The sequence below is a fragment of the Cydia pomonella genome, chromosome 11 (genome assembly GCF_033807575.1).
Source record: "Cydia pomonella isolate Wapato2018A chromosome 11, ilCydPomo1, whole genome shotgun sequence".
NCBI lineage: Eukaryota > Metazoa > Arthropoda > Insecta > Lepidoptera > Tortricidae > Cydia > Cydia pomonella.
Genome location: NC_084713.1, coordinates 10,603,630 through 10,630,982, shown reverse-complemented (window position 1 = coordinate 10,630,982; position 27,353 = coordinate 10,603,630). Strand labels below are relative to the sequence as shown.

Here is a 27,353-nt window from a genome sequence, read left to right as displayed (position 1 = left end):
TCGAGAAGAAGCACAATGGAATAACGATTAGTGTCTATAAAGACTTCGCTGAACGATGCTCTTTATGGTGGTCTCGTAAAGCAATACAATTAGGCAATGGGCGTGCATTAACACCTCATCGCGATCGACTCCCACGCGGAACGGGACGCCAGTTCCGACGTGGTTCTAACATTTCTAACACGTGCACAGAGGTAACGGCGAGGGTGCATTTCAATAACAATCAATCACTTTAACATCTCACTCTACGAGAATACTTTTAGCACAAGGGCACAGACCGTTTAGCGTTTAAACGCATATTGAGGAACATGAATTCACAACAATTTTTGTATTGAGCATTCTATGAAATCGTCTACCATTGTCCTGTACAAACGCGAATTACAAATTTTCCATTTTCTGTAGCTAATGGTCAAAATATGCACAGAAAAATAATATCCTGCTTTAAGAGAAAAGGGGACGGCCGTTTCTCCATACAAACGTAGTCCCCATTTTTCTCTCTGGACATTATGGAAAATATTTCCACAACATTTGATGTATATTAACCATAGCTATGCCCCTACGTTAGACTTTTTTCGATATTTTGATTATTGTAAAAATGAGGGGCGAAAAACAGTTTTCATACAAATTTTTAAATGCTCATAACTCTTATAATAGTTATAAAATCGAAAAAATCTAACGTAGGGGCATAGCTGTGGTTGATATACAACAAATGGTGTCAAATTATTTTCAGTAATATTAATATCCAGAGAGGAAAATGAGGACTACGTTTGTATGAAAAGGTGATTTCGCGCGGGTCCTCCACTTTCGTTTTAAACACTGAAAAAAAAAGTCGCAACAATACATAATGGCCAATGAACTTTATATTGAATGAGTATTATGTAAAAAGATTTTGTAAATAGTTCATACCTGCGCTCGACAAACCAAGTTTGGCTCTACTGACTTGTACGGCCACTAGAAGAGAAAAATCGCAAAGCAATAAGTTCGCATTAAGTGCTACAAGGGATCAAAAGTAGGTAACCATGAGCGTTAACGGTCTCAGTAAACACATTTTGACTCACCGCAGTCTTTTCCCAAGAATTCGTCAATGGTATCCATAAATCTGAAAACAAATAAAGCAAAATCAATGACTGTATATTGCCATAAGAAATTTTAAGAGAGGCTTACAACGTTCAAAGTCGGTTTACATATAAAAGTATGTAAGATGAATATGTAAAAGTCGTATAGGAAATTGATGACGTATGTCACAAATTTGGTAGCTAAATATAAAGCATCCTAACAGTTATTTCGCCATTAAACTTTTTAATTGAATTTTCTAAAAAACTTAAAATCTATGGCAACCGTCATGTTCAAGATAAAATATTATCATAATATTGATCGCAGCGTGTCGCCACGCGTTTATCGATTTTTTTACACCTCAAACCGCATGATCAAATCAGTGGGCGTCTCGGAATTACAAGGCGTTTCTGCCGATCGGCTGCATTCCTGCCAATTTTGTGAAATATATTTGTTTTCATCGAAACAAATATTTCATATTTGCCGCGAGGGCCGGACGGCGACTTGAAACCCCTGCTCGGACATTTTTGAGATATTTCCTTAAATAACTTACTAGGGTGGTCTAATGATTCGAATTGTTGAAGTGTTTTGTGACAGGATTTCCTCTTTATACAAAATAAGTTTAGACAATATTTAGAAGGCATGACGTAACTTGTTTATGGGTGATTGCGACTATGTCTTGTTATGTAAAATTTTAGCGCCTGCAATTGGTACTTCATTAAGCTATCATTTTCCGATCAAAAGCCCCCTCCAGGGACAGCGAAGAAGGCAGGTTGCATCCAAACAGAATTTACAATTCAGTCCATCATCGACATTACCATCTAAAACGGTGCAAATGAGCTCTTTAAGGCCACATCATAAATAATTCATTGTATATGAGATCGCCACCTCCTTGTTTAATATTAAATTTGATTGCTGTTAAAACACCGCAATATTATTTATAATATTTATATTATGAACAAATTATCATATCAATAAAATTAAAAATTAAATTATCAAATTATATTTTATTTCTGTATATTAAGTTTATTAAATTTACAGAACAGTTAAATTAAAACCAGGACCAAGATATCCGTACATGCGTGTATCGCACTCAAATAATCTGTTTTTGTGGCAAAATTGTAACCGGCGATTTTAAATAAAATGTAACAAAACCCTAAAATAACTGTACGCCAAAAATATTTTTATTTGGCACTTTGTAATGCAAATTTGCTGACCGAAACTAGCCGCAACGTGTGGCGCCAGGGAGCAAATATTTTAATTATGCATAAAGTCACGATTCAACAAAAATTCAAAGAAAAACTCATCAAGGCCTCTACTTGCGTGTGAAACTGTGACGTACACGCTGACTGGACTTTCCGAGTATTTCGGAAACAGGAAACTCAAAATTTCTAATTCAAAGTAACCTCTTAAACGATTTGATCAAATAAAAAATATGATGATTAGCGATGCATGCATGAAGAAAATCAAACAACAATAACTAATTATAAGTCGAAGTGAATTATTTCTATTGGAGACTACTTCCACACTGTTTAATGATTGGTAATTTTATAACGTGGCTTGCCCCTCGCGAGCCTGGCGTGACAGCGGCCACTTTCCAAAATAACGCCGCTTATAAACGAATCAATACTTAATCGATAATCAGCGTTTGAAACAGATGCCGATGCCGAGCCGACTCCTTACGAACCTCTTTCATACTGTATAAAATATTTTTATAACTCTGAGGTTAATTTACCTGTACCTCTGAATCTACCTTACATTCAACGTACACAACAAATATAATGATAACTGGCTAATAAGATTTATAGATTTAATTGCTTATGACAGATCAATTCCGATGTTTTATTAGGTTTATTTAAGGATAATACCACTTTCTAATAATATTTTTGTAAAAGTGCGTTATCGTGTTTTGTCACGAAAAGAGAATTAAGAACATCAAAAGTTTTCAGAATGTTATACTCAATTAAATTATAATTGTCGAAACGCAATCAATGTATGCTTGCCCTTGCTAGGTTATGTTTGACTCAGCTACTTCGAATCAAGCTTTCCAAGTGTTTCCTGGTGCACGGATGTCATTATTTAAAATCTGTCAAAATTATGTATTTTATTACACAGCAGGCAGATTGGAGCTGCGTGAATTACATGCTTTCTTATTTAATATCAGCCGCATCCACCGTTTGTAGGATAATTTATATCTAGCGGCGTTATCTAGTCGGGAGATCGCTCCCAAGTTATAATCCGAGTATTTTTCAAGTGGCACCGACTGCGACTGCGCCGACCCTACTACGCTGGAAAATTTATGTAACTACCAGGAGGCTTCGCTGCAATTATTATAGCCTTACACTATGTGACGTAACATACGACCCACCTACAGGAAATAACTAAATCCCCAAATTAATCGATAAACGCCGAGGTTAATGAACAATTGAGTTCGCATTAAAGCCTGGTGTCCATAAAATGACAGATTTACAGGACGATTACACGAGTTTCACGACATGCGATCATAAATTACGCATACAGATTGTTCGTTAACATAGCTGCAAATTAATAACAAAGGTAAAATATGTCGAATTTTCTGATACATTTCGTGTTAACTTCGATTCCATTCAAAGCGGCACGATGAATGATTTTATAGGTTTACCGATATCATTTGCATATTTGGACGATTTTCTTACACGAATCCAAGTATCCAAGAGCAACTTTCTCGGCACCTAACGCACCGGACCTCACATATGCGGCTCAAACGCATCCATCATGGTAGGAGTGTACATGTCGCTACGTCGGTACTAGGGTACAAGCGCCGAAAATGCCCGGAACAGAGATAATAGGCGACATTCTGATACAACGCGAGATAAGGACACAGGAGGTTCCCATGAGATTCAGGCCGCCCCAACACACAGAGGTTCTTACAAGATCAGGGGTCAAACGTGAACAAAATACAAATTAAGGACCAAATACCGTTTCAAATAATAAAAAGGATTCAAGAAGAGCCGAATGTAGTAATTAAAGAGCCAACAAAGTTAAAATAACGACGAAGGTCTGTATAAATATCAAAACCAAACTGTTTATCATGTAGTTATGGCTTATTGCATGGGTGATGAAGTTTTAGTACCCTGAGCTTAGCTAGTGTCAGACCGGCTTGAGGTAGAAGGTCGTGTTTATGACGTGCGAACTGCGCAGCGAACGGTGGCGGAGTGCAGTCGGAAAGCAATTAGCTTTTGATGCATTACCGTCAGTTCTTCAATGAATATGCGCATTCAACTATATCTGTTACTCGAGAATCGATAATATTAGTGTTGGATTAAAAGCATGATGAGTAGAAATAAAGGCTAATCTGACCAGACACAAAACCCTGCATCGCCAGTACCAAAGTAACTCTTATAATTATTTTACTTAATTTGATGTTACTGTTAAATGTGTAAGAAAAGCCAACGTATTCTATTTTCATTAAGTTGCTTCATGACTACAGGCTAGACTTTAAAGTGCGATAACCGATTGTCGGCACAGCGAAAATGTTTACGACCACGTCTTAACTTATTCACAACAGTGTCCTTACGCTATTCTTAATCAAGTTATAAAACTCTCCTTAGCCACGGGCTAGATCGACTATTAAGTTGTATGGCGTATTCAGAATTAAAAATTATTATACTGATTTAATATTAATATCGATGCAACTAGCTTGCAATCGTATATTGCTGCACACAAATATGAATATTCAATCATTGGCATATGCTTAAAATCTGAATGTGCCTCCTTGAGTCGTGACGCTCGATGATGTAAAGTTATTACAACAGCAGTGGCGCCTTCAGCGAGTCGCCATGTGAGTTACAAGATTGGAGAGACTTTGCAGGACTGTTATAGCCTCTTAGTATTGCTTTATGGACGTTGATGGAGGCCAATTTCACTATTAGGTTACTAGGCATTTGACGAATACAACTATATCAACAAGGCGATTAGTTACATTGCGTCTGTCTATTAAAAAATAGTAATACAGATCAAGCAGCATAGTAGTACCTAGTACCTGACGCTGTTGAAATTGCGAATCTAGAAAACGTTTTAAAAGAAAATAGAGCAAGTTGTTTACTCTGAACCCTCGGAGGATAATACAAAATGTCCGTTTCATATCGTAAATCCCATTACAAGAATAAAATATTTACAAAATTCAAGCGAATAAATGTTGCAAATTCTAACTATTCAGAATATAATTATTAACTTATGTTCAGTTGTTTACATACGAAATAATCAGTAATAATGTTAATGAATATAAAATAAATTGGTATGGTACTTGTTGACACATAACATGGCGTATTTCATTACCATCGAGTTGGTTTATTTTATATTCAAGAGCTTTTCAATACCGATTTTAATGATCATAAAGACTGCAAACAGCGTTGGAATAAAACCAACACATGAGTACTGCAATTATGAACAACCGATGCTAAATGTAAAACAACCTTTTAATATGCATACAGGTGAAAACTGTAAATTTACTCAATGATGTCGGTTCATGTCAGTTAGAAACGAATTTCAACTTCAACACTGCAAATCGCCGAAATCATAAAGTGAACTAAGCTTTGGACCGGTAGTGTACGACGTTACAATAATCCCCCACTTTCCTATTTACGCGCAAACATTATGCGTACCTATATATGAAGTGAAGAGAGGTATGGGCATTGTGAATTTCATCTCGCTTTGTGTGGTAGGGCACAGACAGTGGATGTCATTCCAGATATAGAGCAGAGCCCTAATAGGGAAGTACCTCCACCTTACAGAAAACCGCAGCCAAATAACACTAGACCCTACTCACAGTGTTGTGTTCCTGCCGGTAAGTAAGGTTGCCAGAGCTCAACGAGGGGGGGGGGGGGGGGGGGGGGGGTTAGGGTCGGCAACGCGCATGTAACTCCTCTGGAGTTGCAGGTGTACATAGGCTACGGGGACTGCTTACCATCAGGCGGGCCGTATGCTAGTTTGCCACCGACGTAGTATAAAAAAAAAAGTTCAATTGTATGAACAAAACTTGGGAAATAAATGACACTGATTGCATTACAAATAAAGGGAACGGTCTATATCGGAACCCATACATTTTTCTTGCTTAGTTTTAACTTTGCACAACAACTATTGACATAACAACGTTTGGTATAATTACTGATACGAATATTAAATAATAAATAAATAAATATTATAGGACATTATTACACAAATTGACTAAGTCCCACAGTAAGCTCAAGAAGGCTTGTGTTGTGGGTACTTAGACAACGATATATATAATCATACCTCGCAACGAATGTAGCAAAAAATTATACATATCTAAAATATGTACCATTAACATCGGTAGATGTGGCACGCTCGATTAGGGTATCTTGTATTAAACTGACAAATGTCCTTAAACGTAGTAAAAAGTTCAGGATGCATTCTAACAAACAAACAAATTTCATATACAGATACATGCTTGGCACAGTCAGAAGTTTCATATTTCTAAATAGAGGTCTGCATGAGGTCATTATGTCTACATTACAAATAGCTCTAATGCACTGTTTTTGTGCTAACAGTGCTTGATTTGCATAACTTGAATTTCCCCAAACAAGAATACCATATCTAAGTACAGAGCAAACATAGCCGTGATACGCCTGTATTGCAGTCTCTTTATTGCTAATTTTTGTCAACCTCCATAAGGCATATGCAAACGAATTTACTTTACTGCATACTTTATTAATATGTTCATTCCAGGATAAAGTATCATCCACGCATATACCTAAAAAGTTAGTCTGATGGGACTCCGTTACAATTTGATTTAAAAAAGTAACTGTGAGAGGTTGTTTGAGAGCATTCCTATTTACGAACTGGATGAATGTTGTCTTTTGTAAATTAACATTCAAATTATTCTGGTTTAACCAGGTTACAATGTTTTTGATTGTGTCATTAATGTCATTGTTATAATTATGTCCTAGGGTCACTACAAGGGATGACGACGGACAGGTCATCTGCGAAGAGAGTACATTTGAACCTCGTTACATTAGGTAAATCGTTAATGTACAATAGGAACAGTAAGGGTCCTAAAATGCTCCCCTGAGGCACTCCGACACTGTTAAGTTTAGTAGACGATTGATAAGCAGTTACTGTTTTGTTAGAATCAATTTGTAATACCTCCACAAACTGAGTCCTGGCAGGCGATTTACACAAGTAGGCGACGCAGTTTGACTGCAATCAATTTAGAAAAAAATATGATAATGTATTTTGAAGATCTATAGAACATTGAACACTGTTGCCGTTAAACCTACACGTCTTTAACCTCTGGCGTCACTTTTCACATAGAAACTGATAAGTATTCAAATAAATCCCACACAACAAGTTTAAATAATTATTTAAAAAGATGTGTCGGGATTTAGTTCATCCCTTATTTAAAAGAGAAACAGGCCAGCTATCTCATATGCGTAGCAGGCAGGCTCTAGTACCTAGCCATATGAAGTGGAAACATCAAGTGACTATATACAATAGAGAAGAAGGTTCAGATGGATCACAGCTTGTATATAATTCATGATGGTACCTTTCAATCATTACATTTATGGATAAGGACCTAATTATACGGGAACATAGATTGTTTGTTTATGATGTCGAGGTAAATAAGATATTTAAAATATAAATTTGATGATTTAAAAAATATTGTGTTTTTATTTATTCCTAGTACAGTCAGCATCAAAAGTTTCTGTAACAGCTTAACAAAAGTTGATGGTTCTATATGTAGAACAATTTACACTGTAAAAGATATACTTTTGAAAGTAAATTTTAGAGAATTATCTTTATTTGGAAAAGTTATATATAACAGATACTTTTGGCGCGTTGTTTCATCTACTATTGATGCTGTCTGTTCATAGTGACAACCCTGACGTACATTTGATACATATTTGCGGGTTCGATTACGGGTATATTATATATTAAATATATTTATAAATACTTAAATACATAGAAAACACCTATGACTCACAATCAGGAACAAATATCCGTGCTCATCACACAAATAAATGCCAGGATTTGAACCCAGGACCTTCGGCTTCATAGGCAGGGTCACTACCCACTAGGCCAGACAGGTCGTCATATCCTTCTATACGTATAACCCGTATAGCCAAAAATCAAATATCCTAATTATTTAAGCGCATACACTTGTCTAAGAAATTTCCATCCTACAGGTTAAATGTCATAAGATTCTTATGCTGAATCTTTCTATACGCATAACCCGTATAGCCTAAATTCTAATATCATAAAACTTATAATAATACTAATGCGTAACTTACCAAATAAGTATTAGTTTTTTGACAATAGTTGAATGCATAATATCAAGCCTAACCTAACCTGGTTTTATGACAACAGTCCATCTTTGTAAGGGTCGCAGTTCTGACCTAACCTAACCTGAATTTCTGGCAACAGTTCGTTTTTATCGGGGTCGCAGTTCTGTCATAATAGGTGTGCACCACATTGAAAATTATTGTTCTACTATTAAGGTACTGTGCAGAAATCCTAAAAAAAAATAGTTTTTTCCTCACAAGTGTGTTGAAAAACATTGTGTGTGTCACGGGATGGACGGTACAATAACGAACGTACGAACTCCGTGTTTTTCAAGCCTTCGGCTTCGGATTTAAAAAGAACTCTTATTCGTAAATTCTTGTTTACCGCCCTTTATACACAATGTACTATTTAGTAACTGAGTGTGTTATTAACTTCATTTAATAGGTTCCTTATTTTAATGCAAGTAAGTATCATATAGACGGACCCCACTGAGCTCCCATTCCTGACCCGGGGGCCTAGCCAAGATGACAATCGTTGACGAAAAACCAAACGGAACGCTAAGATAAGCGTAAAAATGTATAGAAATGATAGCATTTTGCTTCGTTTTCTATAAACGATTGTCATCGTGACTAGGTCTCCTGACCCAACAAACAAATAAACGCAGTGTAGTAGTATAAGCGAGTAATATGTTTTGTTGTTTTATACACCCTACAATGATGACAAACATTATATTAGTCATTCCAATGTTAGGATTTTCAACATTAGTAGAAGAATCTGTTCGACGTAATAAATACTATGAAGTTAGAAGTTATAAAAATCTGACATTAGTCATTTTTGTATACGGCAAAATAATATTATGCGCATAATATATTACGAACACAGCTTTTTAGGCGAATTGCAGCATTATTATAATGACATTTATGCGATATAACGTTATGCCATGTGAAAATAGGCCACCCCAAATAAAGTTATTTTTTGATGATAAAAATATGCAAACAAACCCACTATATAACTTATATAGATATACAAGATTCGAAGACAAAAATGGCAAGCGAAACTCAGTCATAAATAACAATGGACTCCTTGACTGGCGTAGTTCGTCAATATCGTGACGAGTTGTCAATGAAAGCCCTACCATTATCGTCATACGACGGAAGATGGTCATTCCAGTAAGTAAAGGTAAAGTAGAAATTGGAAGTGTTCGGGAACGGGCCCCGATCGGCGCAATGGGTTTCAGCGAATGTTTACGTCGGCAAACTTTAGGCATTGAAACCGCGTCAATGGCCGGATTGGAAGAACCGAGTCCCGAGCCAAGCTTAGGGCACATGTATGAGTAGGAATCTAATATTTCAATCTCGTTGTTAATGTTTCTAATTGTATTTTAACATTTTATATTGCTATATTATTGGCCTATTCCTAGAACGCTACAAGACTCGTAGTACAGACGAGTTTTCATGATTGTTTTTGTAGAGATTGGCACGATTTAACATAAAATATAGGCGTGTAGCATTCATGAAATATGCCGTTTTATTAATTATAAAGTCGTATATAACGAACAGTAAATGCAATATGCTATGTATAAGAATAGATACATATAATTCCTTTGATAAATGTACTTATTACCATCAAGTCTCATACTTTCATCATTAAGAAGGACAAAGCTTATGTTTTGTAATTGTGAAGGATATCGGTGCATACACATATGTCCCTAATACATATTTGTCAATTTACATACCAATAGTACTTGAAATAACTGTTTAATAAACAGTTCAGTGTGTACTATATACCTACCTACTGTTTATTAATGTTAGAGTGTGGAGTCCAGGCGGCACAGTATGCGGATTTATTATTAAGGTGCCAATTTATTCGAAATCAATTTTAGTCTAAGGCTAAGTGTTTCACACTCAGTTATATACTTAGCAACTTGTTGTGTAGCAGACCCGTTAATTGATCGTTTGTATACCTATATGAAATTGTCATATTACAGCCGCCAGCGTATGCATACAAAGCACACATATTGACAGAATAGGCCACCAAATCTCATGCTAACTCTTACGAACGGACCTGTTCTTACGACCAGCTTGCAAAATGATACCGTCATTAAATCCTCGTTTATCACGAAAGTAGGGATTTGGAAGACACATAACCCTCTGTCACTTTCTCGATTCAAGTAGGGACCATGAGCCATCGGTATGAAAACAGCTTTAGCTGCTAACTATAAAAGTATGTGGGCGAAAGAAAGTCGGAAATGTAAAGAAAGTGAATAAAGTAAAAAATAATCCTATTGCCGAGGGAATTGTCTGAGAAGTTTTCCAAGTTTAGGTTGTACTTATGACATTTATATTAAAATAAAGATAGGACAAAATATGAATTACATTAAGGTTTATTGTCAGCTGATGAATCTCCTGTACCGTAATCAAAGATCTTTTATGCTTTCAAAATATTCCTTATAGTTATTTAAAAATACAAAATTTGAAAGCTTGTGTATGATGTGTGTATTTGTTGTGTCTCGCTCGTATAATACGTAGGAGTATTATAGGAGACCCAACGACCCAACACCCATCCATAAACAAAACTACACTTATCTGAAAATAAGCGAATTTTAAACCAGACCGGATCATACCGGACCTGACCGGTAACCGAAGAATAACATACTGAATTAACATTTGAGAAACTTTATTATTATAGAAATAAAATAAAAAATGGTAAAATAGGGGAGTAGCAGAGCGCTGGTGGCCTAGCGGTAAGGGTGTGCGACTTTCAATCCGGAGGTCGCGGGTTAAACCCCGGCTCGTACTAATGAGTTTTTCGGAACTTATGTACGAGTATGTAGTGCTTGTTGCTAGGCCTACATGAATAAAGTATATTTGAACTGAATTGATATATCATTTGATATTTACCTGTTGCTTTTCGGTGAAGAAAAATATCGTAAGGAAACCGGACTAATCCCAATAAGCCCTAGTTTATCCTCTAGGTTGGTTGGTAAGTCAGATGGCAGTCGCTTTCGTAAAAACTAGTGCCTACGCCAGTTCTTGGGATTAGTTGTCAAGCAGACCCCAGGCTCCCATGAGCCATGGCAAAAATTCCGGGACAATGCGAGGAAAATAATGGTAAAATTAATTCAACAATTTGAATGTGGACCTTAAGTTGTTATTGAACGCTAGTATTAAACGAAATGAATATTGCAATAGTGTTTTAGCGTCTGGGGGATAGGCCGGAAACGGACTGCACATACCGAAACGTATGCTAACCAGGTCTGCATGAGGCCATAACATAAGCCATGAGCGGGTGAATCATACGCAGCACATCAAACATACCTACTGCGGCGCCGGTATCAAACCGCAACTACAGTATACCGAGGCGAAGCAGTATCCTGCGTTGTCTGGAGGATTATCAATGTCCGCAAAACGACTCTCGGAATACGACTGCATATACACAAATGTTACTAACCAGCCATTTGCGGGTAAATCACTTGCAGAACATTAAACGTACTGCGGCGCCTAATATAGCCTATGGAATTGGTACATTTTACCAAACATCAAATGAGGTATGTAGTTCTGTTTTTTATATACGTTGATAGTGATGAAATGGTAATAACAGTAATAACAAATCTAAGTTTTTCTTCTTGAAGTCTTCGGATCACCGTAAAGTACCTACATGAAAATCCATTATATTTTAATCCTTTTCAGTTTTTGTATAATTATTTTTTTCACCAAGAACTCGTGTTACGGCAAAATTCACTAATGTGTACACTTTTAAGTAGACGAAATTTGTCATTAAATGACAATAATTTAATCCTAGTAAGCCAAATAGTTTCTAAGATACGGCTTTTACCAACAGTTGTGGTTGCAGGAAAGTAGGACTCAAATGCTATGGCCAATCCTGCGAGAATATACCAGACCTAATGTGTGCCGACATTGATAAACCGTTAATGGATGGACAGATGACGATTTTTACCTACCTGATTAGGTCGACGAAGAAATGCTACAACAGCAAGGGCACCTGAGGAGTTCTGTGGATTCAGAGGACCAGCCGGGTCAAAGATATACATGAGATACGAGTTATAACAATTTTTCTCACTGCAATGTATATTATATATACAATGATCCGAAGAAAATCTCTTTTTGGTAATTGTACCAAATTTAATTAAATTGTATGGATATTGATCCATCACTACACTTTATAAAACAAAGTCCCCCGCGTCTGTCTGTATGTATTCGCGTTCACGATAAACTCTAAAACTACTAAACGGATTTTCATGCGGTTTTCACCTATTAATAGAGTGATTCTTAAGGAAGGTTTAGAGGTATAATTTGCTAACCTGTGCAACCCCGGAGCGTGTCGCTAATATATTATAAATCAAACCGCAAGCGCAGTGTAGCAGTTCAAACCCGACTGTTTATTTTAAGCGTCCAAGGTAAAATTTATTTAAAATTCGAATATGCACAGATAAATAATACCTTGCCGCAAACTATTACAGCAACATTCGCTTTTACAATAAACATTAATCGAATTTGAATTGAATTTGTTGTCTCCTCTTTTCTTCCGCTAAAGATTTTAATTAAATCACAATTAGGTACTAAAAAGGAAAACTCGAATTGCCAACGTAACCTAACCTTAAATAATAATCATAATAGTTATTATTGTCATATTTTACTATGTAATTAATTTTAATCTCATATGGAAATATTTTCTGGAATAAATTAAATTCATTCATTCACAAACAGACAATATTTACTTACAGTACCTATACAGTATTTACTGCAGGGATACAAATTAAATGAGTTAGCCCTAATATTACTTTATTCCTAATGTAGCCTTTAGGAACATTGTATGAATCTCTATCAAGTTAGGTTTAGTCTGACACCAACTAAATGAAATGAGAACTCAGTTGCAAGCATGGGTAGCTACTCATAACAAAGCTGTAAAGCTTTACAGTGATAACAATTCATCAGAGAGTTTAAATAACTTACCGTTCTTAAACTGTCTGCTGCATCAACTACCACTAAAAACTGTCTCAATTACATTCTGAATCACCGGCATTAATGTTTTGAACACAACTGTTACGTCTCGATTATGCAGGGTTCCCGGAACGTGTCCTTTGTGGTTAAGCCTATTATAACTATACACTAAAATAGTACATGAGTAACCTTACATTGTTTGCGGCGCCTGACAAATAGAGGAGGCTGTGGTTGTTACAATTGTAATATCTAATAAAGTTTTATTGTAATTTGAAATGGAATAGTCTTTTATGTAAGGCATTGAGGCTATTTGAATGTTAAAGTTCTTAACGTCTTCTGACTTCATTGATTACAAGGTCTTCGTGTTCCTGGATACTTTTGGTGACCTATCCCATATATTGAAATAGTATTTTATAGAATCGTGATATAATAGAGAGCTTTTCAGTCGAGTACCGTGTTTTGGCAACGAAGCTTGCTGAGTTGCCAAAGTGAGGTACGAGATTGAAAAGCTTGATTATATCACTATTGTATACAATACTTTTTCTACGAGTAAAAAAAAAACAATACTTCAAACTAATAAAATTATCCAGGTAAACAAGCCAAAAGTATACAGCTATTTAAGATACGCGAGCAGCCGCGATACCTTCATACTCGTACGCGCCCCGGCCGCCGGGACCCGGCGGGGTGGTCAGCGACACCTTCTCGTAACTCATGAGACCCTGGTACTTGCTCCTTGCTTTCAATTTTTAAGACAGTTTTTTCTCGATTTTGGCCACCATCGCCTATGGAGACTAACAAGCAATGGTGAGCGGTTTTCGTAGTCTATGGATGTTGCTATATTACGGGTGTCGCATCGCATGTGCGTTTATGACTTATGCAACAAGTGTTTGTACTAAACAACCTAAAATAAATAATTAATTGGACCTATCGTTTTGTTTCGTCCTCTTGACCGCGGCGAGCTGTGATTGGTCCATTTCATTATAGTTGACTCAACCGTTTCGAAATGAATATTATATTTGAGTTAGGAGCCCATACATGAAAAGTACCCAATTATAGTTTGGTATACGAAATCTTAATTCAACCGTTACAGTCGACAAGTAGAAAAAACCTTATTTATTATACATATATTTTAAAGACGTAAAAGACGTTTACGATATACGAGCCCGGATGCAGTAGAGTTCGTCTAGTTATACACAAACATTATGTTTATTCTAATACATTTTACACATGTAGATAAAACGACTCAGTAATTGGAACCATAATAATAATGTTTGATCTAGCATAATATAATGTATAATGACTTTGTATGAGACTTACTGTTTAAAAAATGAACTATTAGAAAAGTTGGCCAAATCACGATGTCTTCTTCTACAGAACTTCTGCTGTATGATGGGCTCAAAGCAAAATTGTCATAGCCCTTTCTACATCTGTTATATTCCTATTCGAAAAAATAAATAAAAAACATTTTTTTTTAGTATCGTCAATGGTATTTCTTGTGTTGTCAATCACCACTCATCTAGGAGCCCATAACTCGGTATTCCAAGCTGAGTAATATGAGCGCATCATAAATGCGGCGACTGCGCTGCAAGGAAGGTAGTCGGATCCTACATCCGCATACTCTCCGACAGTAGACCAGTCTTAATGGCGCTAAAAAGCCATATAGTTACATCCAAACTTATACACGAATGCCACGAACGAATAACGGAGGTATGTCATAATAACAAGATCACCCTACAATGAATCAAAGGACACAGCTGATCCCGGGCTAACGAATGCTGCGGACGAGCTTGCCAGACAAGATTCGGGTGCGATTGGCCCGGAACCGATTCTCCTGATGCCGTTTAGCAGGGTACGCTCAATGCTCCTAGCGCGTACAGGGAAACTACACACATAACAAACCTAAACCTAGGCTAAACCAGACTGCAAGCAGACAGGCCAAACAAGGAAATAGGCGCCAGTCTTCGAGTTGGGAAAAATCGCTCGGTATTACAATAGTTCTCTCTGCTGCAGTATTATAAGTTGCATTCATTAGAGACCAGAAGCAAATGCTGTGACGCAATTACTCTCTATAAAATATACAAAGGGCATTTTAACAGTATGGAACTGCTGGAGCGGATACGTTTCAGAGTCCCAGCTCGATCCAGCTCGCGCTCTATAGCTTTGTTCTCGGTTCCCACCACCTCTAGTAACGCCGGTTTGCGAGCCCCCTTACGTCGTATTTGTAACACTTATAATAAAGAATTTACTTCCATCGATATATTCAATGTCACTAGGCCCAAATTCCGTTATCAAATACTCAATATTCTCAACGGCCAACATAATGTTCATCAGTAGTGTGTCGTCATCATTGCTAGTATCGGTACTGTCAATGTACTTAATAATATATTGCGCAAATTGGTTGTCAGTATCTAATTTCGACTTTTTGCTGATTTTATTTTCTTCTCCATTTGAATTTTAGTACCTAAATTATAATATACATAAGCATGGTCTACAACACTTGGTAAACTTGTATGTTAACATACCTTTTAGTTAAGTCCGTTTATTTTATGTATGTTTTAGTGAGAGCGTTTAAGGAAGTAAGTGTTCATCTCTATATTGTTTGTACCTAACAATGTAACCTATTATCCTGTCGCATACTTCTGTTGTTTCTCCAATAAAAAGAAAAACAAAAATACAATACAAATCAATACATAAAATAGATCCAATTTTAATTGTCAACATAAAAATTTGGATCTAAGAAGAAAAACATTTCTCACTAGATCCATTTTCTATAGACTGGATCTATAGACACTACTTAATTGAAAGTAAACGAACAAACCTAAAATTTAATTAACCAGTCTTAAAATCTCATGTTTACCATGTTAATTATCCAACTAAACATAATTTACACCTATCAAGAATAGGAATTTCATAAGCCAACCTAAACTGTCAACAAAACTACATGAAGTTCAATTAAGATCTGCCTCCAGATTCCACAAGTATAACGTCCTAATATATGTCAAGTTAAGACCAATTAGTTCGGATCTGGAATATATTCGGTAGGCATCATAAACCACAACTATGCGTATTCAACAGCTAATAAACATGTGGGATGTGCAAATTAATCAGGCGCATCTAATAGAGGCGCCGGTCGACATCGCATAACAAAACGGCCTATGAATATTTACAACGATACCGCAGACTCCATTTGAACATTTTGAACCTGCATGTACGAATATATATATACTTACCTACCTACATAGCACCACGGTGTTAGGGACCAAATATTAAATACCTACTTGAAATTTTATTTTGAAACTATATAATTCAAAACCACATAAAACATTAGTGATCTCGCATTAAATTTATGAAACAATTAAGGAGCACCATATTTATTAATTTGTTTCCTTGATTAATTAAAAACACCAATGACACAGCGGTGTTGTGTTTCGAATATTCCACTTAATGAAGTATTTAAATAGTATGAGTAATTTAGTAAATGTTTTAAGTGCCAGCTAAATGTGATTTGCTAAGCAATTAATCCAATTTGCTTGTCTAGACATGGATAATGTCATACCAAATTGACAACTAAATATTACTATTGCGATCACATAAAATAATTCTCTTTTACGGTACATTAAATATGGTCCATTACATTAAGTAAAGAGTATGGTCAACAAAATAAATAAGAAGTCTGTCAAGTATCAGTCGTGACGGATTTCATATTATTATTCAGGTCCAGACTGCAAATTGGATATCGCGCGACGCGCACATAACACAAAAAGGAATAGTAGGTATGGACAGTCAAAATATAAATTCATAAATTGAGTGAGACAATTCTGCGTTACGGCTATGACACTGTATCTAACGAAGGAGTAGTACGTCGGTATTTATATAAATAGGATATAACGCTTGAAAATATTGACTATTACTTAGTATCCATCAGAATCGCGGCTACTCGATAATTATATCGACCAACTCGCGCGGAGGTATTTTCACACGCTCGATATTCTGCAGCCCGTGCGACATCCGCTCTCGAAACGTAATTTAGATATTTTTACACACACGCCACTCTAAACGGTTTTTCAATGATCCGTAATGCTACACTTGTCATAAAAATATGTAGATATTTAAGGAAACGTTTTCTTCGGATAGGTGCTGACTTATATAAGTTCAACAAACGTGGCAATTAAAAGATACAAAGTATATGCCTGCAATAATTATAACTTTTAAAAGCAGTATCAAAAAAAATTGAATATTATTAAGTACAGTTTGTAACTGAACCAAAAACAAGTTATCGGTCGACGCAAGAAAATAATCACGTCTAAAACAAGAGCGCGCTCTAATCAAATTATTTACAGGCACAGTCAAAAACATGTATACACATTTTAACCTTACTCCATTGACATAAGCTAAAGAAGAGTAAACATGTTTGTGACCGTAAGTGTATTAAAAGCGTTTCGTAACCGCTTAATTAAGTTATGTACGGAGCAGGTAGAAATTTCGAAAGCTCCAATATCCCTGATAAGTCCATGAGTATTATACGTACTTGTCGAATGTCTCAATACGCTCAATCATGCGCCTGTGTGGTCTAAACAACTGATTACATACATTACATACCTCTAACATAATAAAAGAATAGGTCGGCCCAATGATTACTCCGAATAAAACGGTGTAACCACTGGTAATAGCCACTTTAGCAACATTATTAGGGACATTATAGTAGAATATCGATAATTATTTCCTTCTCGACCGTATTACAAGCGATTACGACGTATCTACGCTTTGGAGGTACATAATGAAGTTGTGCCTACAGTTCATATTTAAATATACAAGAAATTGTATTTCACTAATATTTTCAGTGATGTGATTAAATAAATTATCATAGTGAAAAAGCAAAATAACTTTCCTAAAGAAAGAGATAAGTAAACAATGTAGCATATATGGCAGTACGGGTTGAACACGAAAAATCTCTTCACAGAATCTTGAAATATACATCGCATAAACAGTTTCTATTATTCTAATATTCTCTGTACAGACGCATAGAAAAATATCCGACAATATTGGTGGAAAAGGCTTAGTGGCAGTAAATTTGGACAATGGCTGGCGGTCGCCGTATTTATGTGTTTGTTATCACGCTCGGAAGTCTCCTATCTTACATTGATTTACACTGGACTTTTACTCGACAAACAATCACAACGAGAGTTTAGTTTCAACACCTTAGCGCGATAAAGTATTTTAAAGGACTTGTGCTCGTAAATCCTGGCTTACAAATCCTGTTGATCTATGGATCCTTTATTTGTGCCGAGAGTTCGACAAATATTTTGATCATTTGTGATATTTCAAGATATTTAAAAAGTTCTGATTTAAGAATTCGAAACTTCATATTGATTTTTTGATCGTTATGATAACATACATTACCTAAAACAAGTTAAACAGAAGTCATTCAACACAATGCTTCGAGAACATTTTTAAACTCCCTACCTCCTAACGGCATAATGGCCACTTAACACGTACAATTCTAACACCTTCCGTTAAATTTAATGATCGCGTAAACAGCGATTTATATAGTGCTTAAGTTTGGAAATTCCAAGCCACGTCCTGACGTCACACAACTGTTTTAGCAAACAATTAGTCCGTCTTCACAAAGTCACAACAAGGTTTTTTAGTAGCAAGTCTCGTCAATATACCGAGAGAACCACCTAAAAATAAGAAATGACTTAACACTATGTCAAATTGTCTCGTGATAACTCTCAATCATGCGCTAATCGAAACTTCAACAAAAAATATTAGTGAAAAAAGTTTAAAAGCGGATTAAGCATGACCAGATATGTACATTGGTACGGTATCCGATGAATAAATATTAGGTCACGCTACAAAAATGCAATAGACTATATATCTACAATTCTCCACAGCTGCATGCCTAGAAGTTTTAATGTTCTAAAAAAAATTAACTGCTTACCCATTCTACTGACCATAATATTATAAAAAGAGCTTCAATTGATATTATAAACGCTGACACTTGCACCGCCAGCCTAGTACAAGCTTAATCCTAGATCAAAGGAGGAACGATGTAACACGTACTTACCAGCAAACGTAAATAAATCCGTGTTAGGAATAAATTATTGGGAGTCGAACCATACAAACTTATTAATCGGACAAACCGTACCACCGGCGTCGGTAACAATTTATTGACGGGGTGATGGGTACACGGGCTTGTAATGACGACATGATTGTGGACAGACGACATGGAAACAAGTAAAAATATGGCGGTGATAAATGGACCGGCGAAGGCACGCGAGCATCATTACGAGCTGATGATCTCCGCCGATCCGAGAGGTCAGGGTGAAGGCCTAAGCTATGATATTGTTGCTTCCATGCGTAACTTCATACTGGTATTATTAGCCTGTGTTTGAACAATCATTTTTATTATAATGGATTTGTTTGTTTATTATATTTTATACACATAATATGTGAACAACGACGTTCCGTCTAGAAACGTATCTGGCATACCCTTTTTCGCATAGCTGTTATTCAACTAATGTATAATTTGCAGAAACCTTCCGTTTGTATAATATACAATTGCCCGAATATATGCTACTCCGAATCTTAAATTAACTACTATTATCATGGCCGACTTTTGATACGAATAATTTTATTTTGCGTTTCTTCAGTCGTCCGAAACGTGACTGACATAATCAGTTTAGCATAATAGGTTTTAGGCGAATATTTACATCGCATAAACGTATTATTTAGTTTCCCGAAATGCATTTTCTGTCATATCTTCCTAAGTATGAAAAAGAATGTTAACAATGAAGAAATCACCGGTTTATACATTTATATGACCCCCGCGAATACGAACTGTTGTAAAAAGTGTAGAACTGCGACCCCCCTGAAAACTAAATTTTGTTTAAAAAAGTGTTAGGTGATGTTAGGACTGTGACCCCCAACCCCAACCCCCATGGACATTCGGCGCAATGAAATTATGATAAAATATAATTTCAAATTACGAAACATTCGGCAGTGAATATTCGGATAACAAATATATGAGTATTGCAAGTATACAAAATTTCTCATCCGATAAGATTTTTGATTGTAACACTTTATGTTTAATGTCAATATCACAAAAAAAATATCACAAATAAATTTAGGCGAAATTAAACAGATTCCAGGAGGGGCCCATTTCTCAAACAGAATTTGACTAATATTATTAGTGTGTTGTCATGGCAACTCCTACGATTTGACAGTTCATGGACTAATAATATTAGTCTAATACCGTTAGAGAAATGGGCCCAAGGTCTCGATTAGATTATTTTTATGGCCAAAAGATACTTCATTCAATCAAAATAATGCGTAGAGTACTCACGTATGCGAAACTACCCTGTGTCAAGTGAGTTTATGCTAACAGTATATCATGCTCAGGCTGCTGTTATGCAGATAGAATTATTACGAAAACAAGCAAAAAATAGGGGAACTGTATAGGTATACTTTCATAAGCGGACGTTGCCTAAGAAAACGTGAAAAATGAAACGATAAGCTATATCCGGGTCCATTAAATAAACTACTTCGGTTAAATTCCGTAAATTACGTGTAAGCGGAATGCAAGTCGTTTCTTTATCATTCTTCACCATCGGATTCTTTTACATCGCTTACAAATACATGTAAGCAATTCCCGTGTCATCAAATTAGTCCTCTAAACATAGTGGTGTCATTAGAGGTATCCCGAGAGGCGAGTAGCTTTACCGTACGGGTGGCGCATTTGTCTATCGTTAACAAACAGATCCGAGGTCCTCTCGCCCGATAACAGACGAACTATCTTAGAAATGCCAATGGTTATTTATGGCGAAGTCGCCCGGCTAAAGGACCCAAGGACGGACAAAAGACTAGACAAATGACGGTGATAATATTTTCGTTAACTTACAGTTTTACTCTGCTTAGTGGGAAATTAAATCTACTATGGTTGTTATTTGTAATTTTATCGCTATCAAGTAAGTCCCATTAGTGAAACACTTATCTTTGTGTTAATCATCAATTTATACTACAGTATTTCTATGTAGGTCTATCACCGTAAACATCGGTGGATATTAATGCTCATTTAATTAACGTTTCAAAACCAAATGAGCCAAAGAACATTATCATACTCGATTATACAATATTTAATAGAGTATCGATCGGGATATTAATAACTTAATAAAATATTTGTTTACAGGGCAGCCGTTGTACGTGACGGCGCGGGCAGCGACAAATGCCTTTCAAATTCCGAGAGCTCGCGTGGGCGGCAGACGACGTCGAACAGCGGCGCTAGATGTGACCGGCTCCAATTGAATCCGAGTACCACCGTAGTACCACTTTAGTGGTTCTACAGACGCGGTGCGGCCTCAGGCGGGGCGCCGGCCCACGCCAAGATTTATAACATTAACCATATTCGATCTACGAATGGCGCCAATTCGACGGTTCAAATTAAAATCCGCGAAGAACACAAAACGATAACATGAGCTTGGTGCTTTGATCGATGGCTCGCGAGAACTGATTTACGCACACCGTATCGGGGCGTAAGCGCATCCTCAGTGACTATTGCCGCGGGCACGACGTCGGGATCACGACAATCGAACATAAATATACTTGAGAAATACTATATGAAAACGATTTAATTGTAAATGTAAATATTGTAAATGAACAAACAGTTTGTAAAACTATAGAATTCTCCTCTAAATATATTGTCACTACAAGAGATAGGTATCTGATAATATAAAGTTTTCTTCTTGGGAAATATTCGTTTAATTATTTCTCGCGTATTAATCAAAGCTCATTCATAAACTGAAACATCTAAGAGCCTTTCTACTCGGTCGAGTTTAAACCTCGAACGAAGATACTCGCATGAAAGGGCAATTAATCGAATGTGAACTTATAAACCACCAAATTATCTCTGATATCTATGTTGTTGTACTGCGATGGGAAAAAGTCTATATTTGATTAGCCAGGGTACCAGAAAAGTTGGTGTTGGATACGTCAAACGCGGGTACTTACTGTATCACTTTGTTCTCGGGCGGTATTACTCTGCCAGGCATTAAAATTTTCTTGTGCAGAACGCCGGCTTCTCGCAGCTCCTAAAACAAATTATGATTTAAATAACCGGCTATTAAAAAAAAAAACAATCATTAAAAAATACTTAAGGACTAAAACTAAACTATCAATAAACTTAACAATAAATAAAACTAACCTATAAAAACTAGTCAAACAATAAACCCAGCCCGCATCGCTCCCAACGCAAAGATGCCCATCACGCTTGCTGCGATTCCGCGTTGAGCCACGATGGACAACCTTTGCGCTAGGAACGACCCGGAGCGGGGATCGACACCCCTCTCCTGCAAGCGACGCCCCAGTTCCCCAAGAAAATATTTCGCCCCCGCGCACCAGCAACCAGACGTCTCCACGGCAAGGGGAATAAACAAGTATGTAGCTTGTTTACCCCAAGTACTTGTCCCCTTTAGGGACATCGCCTGCTCAGCAACAGCTCCCGCCGATCGCACGGTGCGGCCAAGGTGCATGGCCGCACCGTGCGTGTACTGTACTGACACTACTGACGCAGGTGGCATCCCACAAAAGTCACCTGAGATTTTTTTTAATTTTAATTGTTAATATTAAAGTGAAACATTTGCTTTTAATTATAATTATAAACATTATAATACAAAGACATTTTATACCAACAATAACCGGCTCGTGCTCATTAAAGAAGTAATATGAAGTTTTTGCTATCCATCGACAAAAATATACGCAGCTACGATAAAACGTTTCCTATACAATTAAATGACATTCTTGCGTAAGAAAAAAAAAACAAGCGCCTACTTAAACATATAAATAGAATTCCAATATCATGCATTTGTAGATTCACTTACGGCGCGGTGGGGCAGCACCGTGTAATTTACCTATAAGATGTAATTGTCCACAGATTGATAACAAACAATGTATCACTCTCTATATTATATAGGTTAGCATGCAAGTTGTTAAAGAATTAAGCAAGTACTTGAGAAATACCGCGGAATACGAGGCGCTAGAAAGCCGAGAGCTGGGTTATTCCCAGTAGTTACCACCCCCGGTCTCACTTAGACTCTATGTCAATGGCATTATGTATCAATAAAATTAAAGTTCTTCGGCGACTGACATCCTTCTTAAAGGAGCCTAGGGTACATTCAGTTACCTTATTCCAAGAGTGGAATTTAACAATTATACGAAAGCAAATGCCATCTGACTTACCATACCAATGGGATATTATTATAGGCCTTATAGTGATTAAATTGTCAGATTTTAACATGTTTCCTTTAGCCTAATAGTAATAATTTGAGGGAAATGAAATTACACACTATGAAAACACAAATAATTATTTTGGTTGTACCCTTTCAAACTATGGAAGAGCGGGGCCTTCTGCCACAAGTATATTGTATACGTAAAAGAAGGTTCCCACCTTATTACTATTCAAATGTCAATTGTAAACCAATTTTTTTTTTTTTTTTTTTAATTTTTCATGAAAATTCAAAACAATGTCACCTGACGTTAAATTGCGTACGTACTCTTAACTTAATCATACAGTTCGAATGATACAATACCTACCTACTATATATTATATTGTATATTTATTAGTATATTAGGTAGCCTACTATATATTATATTGTATATTTAGTAGTATTGTTTTAATACTTATATAAGTAGTATGTGTGTTTGTATTTAATAGTCTCCATATTTAGCTCCTTGCACAACCTGTTGACTTTTGTATGAGTTCGAAATTTCCTGCTACCTAAAAGTTGTCTGGAAGAGATCGCTTTTTAGCGATAAGACCGCCTGTTGTTACCTGGTTCTATTTTCCTTTAAAATTCATTTGTAGTTCTACATGTATGTAAAATGTATAATTGTTGGTGCAATAAAGAATATTTACTTACTTACTTACTACTACTAGCATCCTGGATTTGTACGGATGATCTACTAGTGCTAGATTGTACGATGCAATTACGGCGAGGAGTACTGGGAATTACCCCGAGAGATGCGTCCGCTCACAGATGCTCATCTATCATGGCGGTGGGAATAGAGACAATGCCGCGTGTAATAATCACAATGCTCCTTTGCAACCGACTATTTAAGTAATGAAACGGATGTAATAGAGATACATCTCGTCCATTGCTCGTACATTTTATATGCAGTAAAATTGTTACATGTGGAGGGAGAATAACATTCGCAGCTTGCAAATTTGGACACAATTGCGTTTATAATAACGAAATGACGTCTTTAGGAAAAGAAATGTCACTTTTGACACTGACAGATCAGTATCATATCAGAAATAGACCAAATAAATAAAATTCGACTACGTCTGCCTGCCTACCAAACAGAGGTAAAATCTTCAAGGACCTCGAATTCGAATTTCACTAAAGCCCAGTGTTGGCCGAACGTTAATTGCAATTATCCATTAACTATTATAAATAGAACCGAAAACCGTAAGGACGGTTACAGTTTACGGTACAATTTATAATGGTTAATGGCAAATAATTGTTAATTGCATTAACGTTTCGGCCAACACCGCTAAAGTCACTAATAAATAATTCTCTCTTGAACAGACATATTTATGTTTTAGCGAAAATATATGAAAAATAAAAAAAAACGCAAATCTTATAAGTATTGAGTGAAAAATGTGCTTGATTCAGCTACAGTGTAAAAGAGTACAACGTAGAATCATACAGTAAATAAAAATAACGAAACAGCTGCATGTGACAGCTACAAAAACAAGTTTGGAACGATCGAGTTTTAATAATTGTAACTGAGTCAATTAAAATTGTAACGCATAGAGATTACACGTAACAAGTGAAGCATAAATGTGTCCGACGACGTAATAATCGAATGGTAAACGCGAGTAATCGCTGTCAGCCGATGACAACTCGTCAGATTATATGTGACGCAACGGAATTGAATCATTCGAATTAAAGCAGGTGCTGATGTCGATTTATAATTTTTGCTTGATTGATGCCTTTAACTTTATATCAGATTATCTCTATTTACGTAAAGCGGGTAGACATAATAACATTAAAAAACAGTTACATAAAACACTTAACTAAATGATTCCGCCCTAAGCATAAGTGCAATAACCCGCTTTGAAATATTATCAATTATTTACCATATTCTCGTACGATATAATGTATAATTGAAAGGCATACAAATTAGTTATGGCGCTTATACGTATACTTAAAAAATAAAATTGAAGAATTTAGGTCTTGATTGGACAATACCTACCTATTTAGAATAGCTATGTACGTGTCGGGAGCTTTGCAAATTCCGCCTCACCTCACCAGAGGAAACGCAACTTCACTTGTTTTTATTATAAATATTTTCTATAGATTAGTAGCACCAGTACAGAATGTAACAAAAATAGTGGGGATCCGTCTAAGGGCATATTCGGTATCGTGTTCTGATTAGGAAAAAGTAAAAGAAAAAAATAATTGGCGCGATTTTTACGTTTTTGTATGGAGGGGTTGGCCGATTTGGACAACCTGCTGCATATAAAACACAATGCGTATTTGTGACTTTTTTTCTTTTACTAGAAGACGATACTGAATATGTCCTTAAACGGATCCCCACTATTTTTGTTACATCCTATATAAACGACGTGTCGCCTTAGATTTACAACGTAGAGTCGAGTAATCCAAAGGGATGAATAAGTGCTTGACATTCTTGACAATCTTAACCCCAAATTGTCAAACAACGATAATATCGACAAGGGTGGGCTGGCAAACTACCTAACCAACATAATATTTCTTTACGGTAATTTAATCGTTTTGTTATATTTTTATAGCGCTAATTTAACTTTCTACTGTCTACATGTCTATGAGGAACATTAGATTCTGTGCGGAAAGAGAAGGGTCGTGGAACGTATCGAGGAACTAATACATTATATGACTCTTCTTCCACACAGACTGTACAAGTAACCCAAGGTGACAGGCGATGACACGGCGGCGGACTCGACACTGGACAGTCTTGACACCGACCTGTCTTCGACAATCATATCGGAGTGTGCGCAAAGAGCAATTAAGAAAGCATACTTTTCATAATATTGTTGCACAGAACTTAACATGCGCGTTTAAGTGTGACTATGGAGACTTAGACGTGTGGTGTTTTTTTAAACACTTATGTTTTATCTAGAACCATACTTTTCAGCCCTAAAATTATAGTTACTACTAAATTACTTCAATTAAATATTTTTTTCATCACACTTGCTCGAAAAAGATCTTATTTCATGCTGGTGTGCTGAAAGACAAAGGCCTATTTTGTTCCCACGGGAGTTATGGATTGTGAAAAAAAGCTTTTTTCCTTTAATTATGTCACTTATTCATACAAACCAAGTAGCATAAATGAGTTTTACTTTGAAATACTGACGTTTATAATTTAATATTTTTGTTTATGTTTAAAATTATTTAATTTGATTCATTTAACAGCTGTTTAAAATATTTTTACATAATTTATAATCGTGGCTGAATGCCAAATAGGTCTGTGCCTTCGATGCCTCACCAGCCAAGAAATTACAAAATGGCGTATGAATGTTTGATGTGTCACCGTATTTAAGAAACATTTTGCTTAAAATTTATTTTTTTCTTCGCAAATGTGATGAAAAACATTGTGTGCAACTCCGGGGGCAAGAATATTGCAAACTCGGGTCTTTAATTCCCTCCAGCCTGCGGCTGTCGGAAATTACCACCCTCATATCCAAAATTTCACTTACCAGCCCCCCCCCTACCCCCTCGTTGCACAATGTACTATTGTTTCAATATTTTCTAACACCCTTGTTAAACGTACCTAGGGGTGTATAATTATTAACCCCTTAACGCATGTCATAAAAATATTTTGTTTAAATTTGAACTTTAATAACTTTCAATGCAGTTGAATATTATAACAGCCATATATGGTTGCATATGCGGTAAAGGGTTAAATTAGGTTACAAACCGAAATAAATATCACACGAAGAAAAAGTGTCCAAGGCCTCCAGTGCCCGTGTCTGAAATCGAACCAGCCTCCACTGCTGCCGCGGCAGGTGCCAAAGTAGTGTTT

At 36.3% G+C, this 27,353-nt stretch overlaps 1 protein-coding gene across 1 annotated transcript in view; it reads right to left on the bottom strand.

Moving 5' to 3' along the window:
- LOC133522819 (RNA/RNP complex-1-interacting phosphatase) overlaps positions 1 to 27,353 on the bottom strand; it is a 79,567-nt gene that overhangs the window by 10,382 nt on the left and 41,832 nt on the right. Inside the window, exons 5-6 of the mRNA XM_061858281.1 lie at positions 22,299 to 22,378; positions 1,056 to 1,096 (exon numbers count right to left, since the gene is read on the bottom strand). Of these exons, the coding sequence (XP_061714265.1) occupies positions 1,056 to 1,096; positions 22,299 to 22,378 (121 nt within the window). The remainder of the gene's footprint in view (positions 1 to 1,055; positions 1,097 to 22,298; positions 22,379 to 27,353) is intronic.